The sequence below is a fragment of the Physella acuta genome, unplaced genomic scaffold, assembly GCF_028476545.2.
Source record: "Physella acuta isolate Inbredline_101_S28 unplaced genomic scaffold, ASM2847654v3 ptg001210l, whole genome shotgun sequence".
NCBI classification, from domain to species: domain Eukaryota; kingdom Metazoa; phylum Mollusca; class Gastropoda; family Physidae; genus Physella; species Physella acuta.
The window spans coordinates 331,766-344,540 of NW_026732727.1; the positions used below are offsets into that span (position 1 = coordinate 331,766).

The 12,775-nt window shown below is 31.9% G+C and overlaps 1 protein-coding gene across 1 annotated transcript; it reads right to left on the minus strand.

Moving 5' to 3' along the window:
• Window positions 1–6,054: 6,054 nt before the first annotated feature.
• On the minus strand, window positions 6,055–11,061 carry LOC131957123 (uncharacterized). Its single transcript, XM_059321830.1, has 7 exons — window positions 11,032–11,061; window positions 9,741–9,789; window positions 8,231–8,548; window positions 7,730–7,807; window positions 7,455–7,496; window positions 7,115–7,200; window positions 6,055–6,296 (listed from the first exon to the last, which is right to left on the minus strand). Exons 2-7 carry the CDS (start codon window positions 9,787–9,789, stop codon window positions 6,246–6,248), a joined length of 624 nt encoding a protein of 207 aa, XP_059177813.1. The 5' UTR covers window positions 11,032–11,061; the 3' UTR covers window positions 6,055–6,245.
• Between the last annotated feature and the right edge of the window lie 1,714 nt (window positions 11,062–12,775).

A 12,775-nucleotide genomic window follows, 5' to 3' on the forward strand; every position in this document is an offset into this window, starting at 1 on the left:
ATGCTCGACAGCTGGGGACAGCCACTCTTCTAGGAGAGAAAATTCCAAAAATCAAACAACTACTGCCTTGTAATTTGTTCTTGGTTGGACAACAACTATGGAATCCATAAAAAAAAAGCAGGCTGAAATCGGAGTCAACTGCTTATAAGTTATATGGCACAAAACAAGTTGAAACGTATACTTAATTGTGTTGGAGGGAATCTCTGCCAACACTACGATTAAGAACAAAGAAGAAGAAGAAAAAATCATTTTATGTAATGCCCAAGCTGATTTAAGTGCCTTAAATAATTCATTTAAAATCCAGTTTTAATTATTTATTTTTTATATTACATTTTGCCGTCAGAAATCTTTTGCTCGCGTGGTACTTAATTTCTTCATATTCTCGAATTAGAAGATCTGTCAACTTTAAAATGTGTTAATATGGTTGAAACGTAATAGAACTAACAAAGAAATGTTTTATTAAAGCTATAGCCAAAACATAATAATAAATTATAAATCCGTAAAATTTTAAACTACACAACTCTTTAAGTGTCTAGTCATGTATGATTGGACGCAGTGGCGTAGCGAGGGCGGGTGTCACCCGGGGCGGCACTTAATGGTGTCACCCCCAGAGGCGTAGCGACCCCTTCCGTCGCCCAGGGACAAACTTTCAATTATCGATTTGCACCCCCCCCCCCCCCGCCTTTAAACTTTCGATTTGCGTCCCACTCGAATTAATCACTTAATTAAGTGGAATTATCACTTTTTTCTATATATTTTGCTATTATTTGCCTTGGTGTCACCCCCCTAAATGGTGTCACCCGGTGCGGTTCCCCCCACCCCTCGCTACGCCACTGATTGGACGCCATGTTTTCTTGCAAGACAACCATTTCCTGTACTGTTGACAAATAAGGATTACATCTCCGTCTGCATAATTAAATGTGTTTTCTACATTCGTATTTCGTATATGTGTTTTAACATGAATTTCCAACTTATAGTTTTACAAGCCTTAACGTCCACTAAAGAAAAAAGATTCCATTTTTATAATTTGTTATTAATTATTATTATTTTTTAAATTGCATATGAAAAGATTTAATTTAATTTACTTTTTAAACTCAATTTTATATCGGGTAACGATTCTCTAAAATTGAAATAACTATAATTATACAATAACTTATTATAAAGTAAAAGACTTTAAAACACTACTTAGTTAATTAAATTAATTTAGTAACATAACGAAGTAATTTATTTGTGTCTTTTATTATGATTAGGTCACAGTCCAGTAAACAAAAACAAAAAACAATACCTATGTTGCCAAAGTCAAGGTTACATCATTTTTATGAAATAGTAGTCAGCTGACACCATATATATATATATATATATATATATATATATATATATATATATATATATATATATGTATATGTATATATACATACACATACACATACACATACACATACACATACACATACACATACACATACACATACACATACACATACACATACACATACACATACACATACACATACACATACACATACACATACACATACACATACACATACACATACACATACACATGCATATAAACATACGCATACGCAGACACATGAACAGACACACAGACACAAACACACACAGACACACACAGACACACAGTATAAGTATACATATACATATTTTTATGTATGATTTTAATGGCGTATATACGAGGAATATTTAGATTACTTTACACCACTAATAAGGCTACGCCTAAGACCAACACTAGATGCGTCTATGGTTACCGTCAAGGATAAAAATTCGGTATGTGTATCTCTACAAAGCTGACGGGTTGTCGTTAAACTTACGTGTCATGCAGTAGAATGTTGGCTGTCATCCGTTAAGTCCCGTAGGTTTGTTTAAATTAGGGCACTAGTCACTGTGACCTAGATTATACGATTCAAGTCTGCTGACCTATATTCTTTTCACGTGGGGTCAGCTTTTGTTTGGTGTCTGATGGGACAAAGTGGGTTGGTCACACTTTCGAAAGAAAATGTAGATAATAATATTAATTTACAAGTTCTATGGTATTATTGGTGCTTATAAATACTTTTGTTTAGATGTATATGTATTAGTTACTATAAGTATGTTATCTGTATGTATATATATATATATATATATATATATATATATATATATATATATATATATATATATATATATATATATATATATATATATATATATATATATATATATATATATATGTGTGTGTGTGTGTTTGTGTGTGTGTGTGTTAAGGACAAAACTGAAGGTCGGCCAATGCACCAGTCAATGCGTACATTGGCAAGTATTACTACCCGGCAAAAAAGTCTGACTTTTTAAAAAAATTTTCTTGAATAACGGTAATAACTTACAGTGACAGCATCTCTTCTCTCTCCTCGTCGCTCCCCCCCCCCCCCCCCCCCCAAAAAAAAAGTATTACCCCCCCCCAAACGCAAATTGAAATTTATATATATATATATATATATATATATATATATATATATATATATATATATATATATATGTATGTAGGCTATATGATATAATTTCTTTCACTCTTTTACTTTGTCAAAAGTTAACAATTTTGTTTGTATTTTAATGATTCAAGGGAGACAAATGTAGATAATATAGCTTCAACAACTAAACAAGAGTAATTAAATAGTATTCAAAATAAATTTTCTCTTTTATTTATACGATTTGATTAAAGTAAACATTATCACTTGAATTCTTGTCAATATTAATGAGAAATGTTTAATAATTAAACTTAAGCCTGTCAGTTATTTCAGCTATATACACTTTAGTATTAAACTAAAGCAAAATTAAATATTAAATTTTTAAAATTAGAAACTATTGATTTACTCTTCAAGCGTTGAAATTGCTAACACTTAATTTACTAAACCAGGGGTCGGCAACCTTTTGAAGCGGAAGAGCCAAAAGTTACAATTTTCAAAATTTCCCTGGTTTTAAAGAGCCACTAACATTTTTTTATTTCAAATATTTTATTTTTTTATTAAGATTATTAGTATTTGTGCAAGGAACTGAAGAGCCGCATCTTGATATCAAAAGAGCCGCATGCGGCTCGCGAGCCGCAGGTTGCCGACCCCTGTACTAAACATATTATGAATATTAAGGCAAACACATATGAAAACAGAGAATTTAAAAACAGACAAAAAAAAATGATACATTTTGCTAATATTATTAGATCTATTTGTTGATGGGTAGAAATTTGCCCTAAGAATGATTTTAAGAGTCAGAATAGGGAAGGGGTGGTGTGAAATTCATAAGTAGCTACAACACACCTGACTATCCTGTTCAGCACGGTTAAAAATAGAATCAATCGTGTGTTAAACGTATGTTGTCGGACAGGCGGATTAGTATCCACATGTTTGAGCTAAATTTCAACTTTATGACTGTATTGACTTACAAGCTCTATCATATTTGCTGAGGCTGTAAATATAATTTGTACAAAATATCTTAAAAAAATAAAAACTCATGATAAAATATACAGAGAACTAGTCTTAGGGAATGTGTATATTTAAAGCTCAATATAAAACATATAACATTCGGTTTTAGGTATAGGCTCAATGAAATTAAATTGCGTGTATAATTAGTATAATGTAATTAATTAGGTTAACGTCACCAAAAAACTCGACTACGTGGTTGATTTGCATTCAGACAAACAGATCGTTAGCGAGGCACCATAATGGTGTAGAGCTAAGTCATGGTTTCAATTGATGGGGGGGGGGGGGGGGGGGGGATGGGCACTTTAAACTTCAGAGCTGGAACTTCAGTTGTTTTTTTTTGTTGGGAAAGGGGGGGGGGTCGGACACCGGTTAAAGTATTTATTGTATTAATAATTTGAAAAATTTGGGTGGGGTGATGGGCGTGATCTAGGTTTTGGGTGGGGCGAGGGTGTGGTGGGCGTGTTTAAGGGTTGGGGTGGGGAGGGGTGGTTTGCTTGCTCTGGGGGGCGTGCTCTAGGTTTGGCGTAGTGGGGGTTGGCGTGTTTCAAAGGTGGGGTGTGGGGGGGGTCGTGTTCCAGGGTTAGAGTGGAGAAAGGTTGGTGAGCTTGTTTCTGGGTTAGGGGGTGTTCCAGGGTCGTGGGTGGTGGGCGTGTTTCATGTTTGGGGTGAGGGAAACGGTGGTAGTGCTCTAGGATTGGGATGGGGATGTGGTCGGGGGAGGCATTATTCTTCATCATTCTTAAATTTTAATTTTGTCAAAGATTCCCTTTGTCCAACCAAGAACAAACTACAAGGCAGCAGTTGTTTGATTTGGGAGTCGTCTCTCCTAAATGAATGGCTGTCCCCAGCTATCGAGTCTCATCTGCCCGGGTTCGACCACATGTGTTTTCTCAGCATAGGGTCTGTGATCACAGGCGGTTTGTCAACGGGTGTTTGATCACAAGCACTGTGTCAGGTTTGACCACAGGTTAGAACTCGAGACTTTTTAGTTCAGCAACCATGAGCTTAACCAACCCGACCACCTTTTATTGAGATAAACTTAACAAAATGGATGTTTCTTTAAAAATGTGCAGGGTCCGGCTTTATTCTTTTACAACATATGGGCTGACCTGACACAGAAGCTTTATTAAATTAAGTTTGGTAGCAATTAAGTCTAAAACTATTCAGGTATTATACTAATTCATAAGAGTTCAAGTTAGATGTATAACTTCAAATTAGCTCTCTGTAAATGGGCCTAGCTGTAAGCCAAGGTGTGATCTCCCCAGTATTTTGTTCCAATTGTAAATACTTAACACTCTGATACATGAGATGTTTGATTTGAACAGTTAATATTATAGATATTGATCTAGTAGTAATATCTATTGTTTCATCTATTTATCACGTGTGTTAAAACGTTAACATTTTTAAAAACAAAACAAAAATTGACAAAGAACTTTTATTGCTTTGAAGTTATTTCACACAAGTCTTTGCGAACAAAAATAAGTATTTGGACACCTAATGCGATCTGATGGAAATTCTAAGTCAATACAAATTAGTTTTAGTTTTTACTGGTACAACAATATTGATAAAAAACAATCACAACTTCATAAAAATTGGTCTGACAATGCCTGTTGAAACCCTAACTAGAAATACAAGAATGATTGATTTAAACAATTATACATAATATGGTATCTAGTAGTTATATTTTATGCCATATAATTATCACGTGTGTTAGGCATTTACATTTTAAAAACATAAAAAAATTGAAAAAAAAACCCCAACTTTTAGTGCTTTGAAGTCTTTACAAAAAAAAAAACAAAAAAAAAAACATGTTCTAAATTATTTTGACAGACTAATACGATATGACAGAAATTCTAACAACGTCAATTCAAAATAGCTTTTAGTAGTACAACAATATTGAAAACAAAACACAACTTCATAAAAATTGGTCTAACAATGCCCATTGAAAATCTAACTAGAAATACGAGGATGCTTAATTTGAACAATTATAAATATGGTATCAAGTATATATTTATTATTCCTATCTATTTATCAAGTGTTTTTTAACGTTTACATTTAAAAAAATTATAAAAAACATTTTGCGCTTTGAAGGAAGTTATTTCTAAGTCTTTGGAAAATAAAACAAAAACATGTTCACATTTTTTTGGACGACTAATACGATATTATAGATATTAATACTAAAGGAATGCAAATTGTTTTTTACTGGTACAGCAATATTGATTACAAAATACAATTTTTTTAACAAATGATCTAACATTGCCTGGTGAAAGCCTTGTTAGAAATACGAAAAAACTACAACTTAGCACGGTTCAAAAAGGAGTACAATGAATTTTCATTTAACAGAAAAAAATGTAATATCAATGTTTTGATTATTTTTTAATAATCAACTTTTATACATGCAATGATGCGATGAAAGGAAATTATAATATATAATACATAATAATGACGAGTTATTGCTAAGATTAAAACTTGAATGCACACTTATAAATATAAATAATTAAAGAGAAAAATAATTCAAATTTTATAAAGAAAGGTTTAATTAAGTAATTAATCAATTTTAATTTTGAAAATGTATGGACATTTCAATACTGATAATATGAATAGAACTTAATCTAACGATTATTTGAGTCAAATAGCACCATAAAAGTAGCACCATAAATTTAGCACCATAAACGTATGTTGCACAATAACTGCACAATGTTTAAAGTAATAGATAAGCGACAATGTAGTGAGAGATGCACAAGGAAAATGAATATTGGCAAGAGACGTATTCTAAGCAATGGCATTCAAATCTTCTTCCAGCGATCCATTCCTGAAGGCCATCTAAATAAATAAAATAATAAAGCATTAGAGAAATATATATGTATATACACACATACATAAGTATTTACTGATATATATATATATACGTAATTCTGTACACACACACACACACATATAAATATATATATATATATATATATATATATATATATATATATATATGTTTGTGTGTGTACGTGTGTATATGTGTGTGTATGAAAAAGATAAGAAATAAAGGTTTGAAAGACTTTATCTGAAACCATAAAAGTGTATTCAGATCGAATTGGTTTAACAAAAGAAGTCTAGAATCTATGCGTACCTACATGTATAGCCCTGTCTGTTTAGAATCTATACATACATACATGTTTAGCTAAATCTGTTGTACAAATATACTAGACTAGAACAAATATCTGGCACAGTCAGATGAAGAGCTGCATGTTTCATAACGTCATTATGGTCAGCAGCTAGAGCCGTGGGTTCCGGTCAGGCTTTAATACCCCCCCCCCCCCAACAGAAGGTGACAGTAAGAGAACCTGGGTATCGATTACATGACTTTCATTTCATGACATTTCCACAAGCCAGGCATAAAAAAAATCTATATGATAAGACAGTACAGAGACCAACTAGCAGCAACCCTTAACTCTCGAATTCAGATCTTGGGCTCACGTTTTTTTTGTTTTTTTTTTTGAATTAGCTGAAACACAATCCCTTCATATGTTGGGGTAAAAAACAAATAACAACATAACTTTACTTCTTCTGCATTATGAAAAGCCAAGTTTTAAATTGTAATTTGAAAATGAACCTAAAAATATAACGGAAATATAGCGGTAAAAACTTACCTGATCACTATTGCTAACAGCTGCTTTTCTGGGACCTTCAGTTTCCTTATTATTGACTTGTTTTTTGATCAGATATTCAACGTTTTCTGATAAATCAAATTATATATTCAGCAAACGAATAAACATCAAATAATTCAAAACAACTAGTGAAGTAAATATAAAACTGTTTATATATATATATATATATATATATATATATATATATATATATATATATATATATATATATATATATATATATATATATATATATATATATATATATATATATATATACATACATACAATAGGCTATATACGTATATAGATATGGCAATTTAAAGTTAAAAATTATACAAACCTAGAACGTCCAGTGTCCGATTAATCTTAGCCTCAATCACCCCTGCACCAAAATAAATCGATTATATATATATATATATATATATATATATATATATATATATATATATATATATATATATATATATATATATATATATATATAATTTATATTAATATTCATATTTCATATTTATATGCGTACACACATCAACTTAACCCAATAAAATTAATTTAAATATACATTTATTCTGATCTCTAATAATATCAAGTCAAAAAGGTTATATTTAAACTAACTTTGACCATGAAGTAGAAAGTTTAGTTTTTTGTTAAACTCATTACATGCCATCATTGGTCTTCTTAGTTTAGCGTCACCTGAAGAAATAGATAACGTAACTTTAAAACATTTCTGTTCGCACTTGTAAAATCTCGATTTAAAACATGATTTTATAAACTGTATATTAATGTGTAAGGAAATAATGACTTTAAGAAAACCTTTTGATTTTTAAAAATAAGTTTTAAAAATGGTCACACCTTCCATTCATTCACACCCACACACACACCCACACCCACACACACCCCCGCACACACACACTCACACAAACACACTCATTCAAACACACACACACACACTTACACACATACAAACACATACATAAGCACACAATAACAAAAAAAATGCAAGCACACTAGCACACACACACACACAAACATATATACATATATATATATATATATATATATATATATATATATATATATATATATATATATATATCCTTAGATCAATATAATTACCTTTGAATTTCACACTGAACTTAACCAGTATTTCATGTCCGAATAATATTTTCCATTCCCCTTCCAGCTTGTTTTCGTATAGTTTTACCACAACTACAACTCTCAAGTGTTTCCGATTGATTGTCTGTGTTGTGACTTTAATTAAGTTGATGTGGCTGTCAAAAATCGTCACTTCCGGTATATTTCCGCATGTATCGATCTGATAGATGGGCTCTTCATTGATTTTACCTTGATACATTCCAGATTGAAAGGAGGGTATAACACGGGTGATGGTACAACGTTCATTCTTCATGCATATCTCATCTTCACCTTTGCAGACTGAGATAAATCAAAAGTATGCATTATCTGAAAGTTTACATGCTACTATATCAAGATTTCAATTTTTACAAAAATCAAAATTTATAAATTATGTCTGTCAAAAATTATGTCTATCAAAAATTAAAAATTATGTCTGTCTTTAATTCGTTTAGTTATATGAAAGTGTACATGTTACTATATCACGATATCAAACGATAAACGAAAAATATCAAACGTTCCTAAATCATGTCTTACTCTAATTCTTTTGATTAAAGTATAGTCAAAGAGTTTAACTCGAGCAGTAAGCATATGCCCACTATTGAGTTTGATATGTGATTATTTCACAATTCAATATTGTATTCTGTATTTGTTAGATTAGAAACATTTATTATTTCATACAGTGGTTGAATTATAGAGCGTTTTCTACTAGCTCGAATGTATCAAGTTCAGATCTCAGTTCAGAATTGTGACTGTTAGGAATTTCCTGAGCCAGTAAATCTCTGATAAGTACCTTTCTTATGTTGGGAAAGGAAAGGCTCTTCAAATGCCGAGGTCAAGAATCATATTATTATGTTCAGAAACTTTTGCATTTAAAAAAATAATGATAGAGACTGACTTTAAGTTGTTTTTATGTGTTTTAGAAAAAATAAATAGAAATTGACCGAGCTCAGTATTTCAAAAACAAAAAAATCGATGTTTAAAAAAATCTAACAGCAATTTTGAAGGGGTGGGGGGTAGGGTGGGGGTGGGGGTTTAGACTGATTGCAGCGCCATTTTAGGTTGGGGGAGGACATTGTGCAGTTATGTTGCTACATTTATATTACTACACTTATAGTGCTACATTTATGGTGATACTTTTATGGTGCTATTTAAAATTATTTGTTACGAGCATGAGACTCAAATTGTTGATAGTGTAATTTCTATTCATATTTATCAGTATTGAAATGTCCGTTAATTTCCTAAATAAAAATTGATTAATTATTTAATTAATCCTTTCTTATAAAATTTGAATACATTTTTTTTTCTTTTTACTCATTTATATTTATAATTGTGCATGCTTGTTTTAATCATAACAGTAACTCGTCACTATTATGTATTATATATATATATATATATATATATATATATATATATATATATATATAGGGGGAGGTAAAATACGTTAAAAAGCATGCCGTCTTATATGGATGATCCTTTTAGCAACAAGCCTTACCTGAGAAAAAGTAAAGCATAACCAAGTAGAGAGGTCTGATTGCTTTCATCTGAAAATAAAAATAATTTTCTAAAATGTATCATTAGTTTACATAAAACAAAGAATACTGCAAATTAAAAAAAATAATATGTTATGAGCTGGTACGAATTATTTACATATGGCTGATCAATAGTTATGGATCCAGGTTGTAATCGGAAATTTATATTTGATTAGCCTTGATTATAATTAGTTTTTTTTTCTCTACTTACATTATTTAACCTTTTTTTAAAAAAATAAGTTTTAAAAATTGTCACACCTTCTATACATTTAGACACACACACACGCTCTCTCTCTCTCTCTCTCTCTCTCTCTCTCTCTCTCTCTCTCACACACACACACACACACACTCTCAGGTTTGAACCGTCAGGTTTGAAAGGGAAACTTTACTTTTTACTCCCCCCCCCCCCCCCCCCCGACACACACCCCAAAGAAAAAAATATCTCTGTGGTTAACCAAAAACAATGTGCTGCAATAGTCCTATTATTTTTTAAATTTAAAAAAAAATAATTTGTTGGCGTTTCTTAATTTTACCATTTTCGTTATTTCATACCAAGGAGTAAAACTTGGAATTCGATGGAGAAAAAAAAATTACATCGAAAATTTACATCTGGGGTTTAGGGTCCCCTTTTTAAAATGTCCCGGCCCTTTTGGACACAGCCCGTCCACCCCCAGGTTTTCACAAATAATACTGTTATATTAGCTCCATTTATGATTTTTGCTGAGCCTAACTGAGCCTAAATTTAAAAAGCTTATCAAACTTCATGACGTGAACCTTGACAACATTGATAATGCTATCCCTGTATATTCTCAAATAAGCTCCATGCGAATTTTAGGTACAAAGAAAAATCATTATTATTTGAAAAAAAAAACCTTATAAAAGAAAAAGAAAAACTACCCAATTTTGGGTAAAAAAATATAATTTTGTTAACAACTTAAAGGGAAAAAAAGAATTAGGGCCTACACAATATTTTTGTGTCTATTCGAAGATAGTATTCATTGTCTAGGTCTGAATTTAAGTAGGGTGGTCTTCAAAGTTAACTATATAAAAGATGTAGAGGAACTACATAATCTTATAAAGTTTAACTAGAAAATTGTAAACTGCATGATTTATGCTACACTGTGAAAGAATCCTTAAGGTTTTTTTTTTAAATTATTGAATTTTATTAAGGACATTGACACTTTATTCCCGCCAGAAACATATAATATTTATATACATAAAAGTTGAATTATTTCTGCCTAGCTAAAATCATACCTTAATGCAACACACGTCTTCGTAGCGAATTATCTCGGAATTATCGATAAATACACCTGTTTTTAAAAAAACGTGTAAATGACACTTCAAAATTCGGACTTTCCCGATTATCTACGTGGCCCAAATTGGGGTCAGGTGTTTCAAAGTAACCAATAAAAAAAATTTAAAATAAAAGATGGCGCTATTGTATACACATCATCGAAAATTGCCAATGTATATTGAAAAAACCGGCGTGCATTTCAAATAATGACACAAATAACTACATTAATCATAAGATTAATCACAATCACAGCCTTAGAGATCATAATTTGTGAAGGAAAGGGAATGCCAGGTGGGTTATAATCCCATCCACCTCAGAAACCAACCCAATCAAACTCCCACTACCGACTCTAATAAACCACAAGTTTAATTTTTAAATATTGAATAACGCATACATTGGCAAAATTAATGACTGAATAAAGATGATGGAAGGGAAATGTGGTCTTCATGAGAATAAAAATTATGATCAATTTTTTAAAATTTCTTTTCCATTATGATATTTTAGATTTTAACTTTGAAGGCTGAATTATACTTTTCATCAGAAGTGAGCTGGCCCGCCGGGTTATCGGGAAAATCCCGGTAACACCCCCCCCCCCCCCCCCCAAGTGGTCTAGCGGTAGAGAGCTGGACTGCTAACCCGTAAGTCTCGAGTTCGAATCCGGGTTCAAGTTAGTAGACCATCCCTGAGTCCACCCAACTCTGATGGGTACCTAACTAAGGTTAGGGAAAGTAAAGGCGGTTGGGCATAGTGCTGACCACACTATCTCTTCATATGCCGAGGTCACAGAAACAAGTGAACTCTACTTCACTTGCCCCATAGACCGTCAGGTTTGAAAGGGAAATTTTACTTTTTTCTCCCCCCCCCCCACACACCCCCCAAAAAAAAGATATCTCTGTGGTTAACAAAAAAAAAATGTGCTGCAATAGTCCTATTATTTTTTAAATTTAAAAAAAAATAATTTGTTGGCGTTTCTTAATTTTACCATTTTCGTTATTTCATACCAAGGAGTAAAACTTGGAATTCGATGGAGAAAAAAAAATTACATCGAAAATTTACAACTGGGGTTTAGGGTCCCCCTTTTAAAATGTCCCGGCCCTTTTGGACACAGCCCGTCCACCCCCAGGTTTTCACACACCACCAGAATTCTTATAAGTTTTATCGAATTCATAAGGTGGATTTATAAGTTACATTTTTAACTTCATGTAGAATATTACAAGACGAGCGCTTATAATTTAGATGGTACGGTGAATGAAGGCCAAATTGTAAACAATAATCATTTTTAAAATAAAATACAATTAATGTATGAATGTGGCTAAAAAATGAGTGTTTTTTTTTTAAAAAAACTTTATCGGTGATTTTCTCTATTATTAGATTTAAAAAAAGGTCATATAAGCAAGATGCTCGTATTTAAAGGCTAGACTCGGCTAGAGTCTTATTCTGATTACGTGTATTCTATTTATAGAAGACAAAAACTGCGATATTTGGAAATTTCCGGTGACGACATTATTTATTATCAGAAGTATCAAACACTGAATTTCTTTCATAACTTAAAAGACGCAGTTCTCTGCGTTTACATTGGTACTTTATTATTAAAGACAGCCCAGAAAACGTCTTGTATCTGGGTTCTATCTGTCGTTAACTGACTCACAGGTACACACCAGCTACACATCAGTAACACGGTACACAGTGAGCACACAAGGGACG

Coding starts and splice junctions, on each gene's coding strand:
- LOC131957123 (XM_059321830.1), bottom strand. CDS start 9,789: ATGAAAGCAATCAGACCTCTCTACTTGGTTATGCTTTACTTTTTCTCA. Junction 7,808..8,230: donor GTTCAGTGTGAAATTCAAAG/GTAATTATATTG, acceptor CTATTTCTTCAG/GTGACGCTAAACTAAGAAGA. Junction 7,497..7,729: donor CTTTCTACTTCATGGTCAAA/GTTAGTTTAAAT, acceptor ATTTTGGTGCAG/GGGTGATTGAGGCTAAGATT.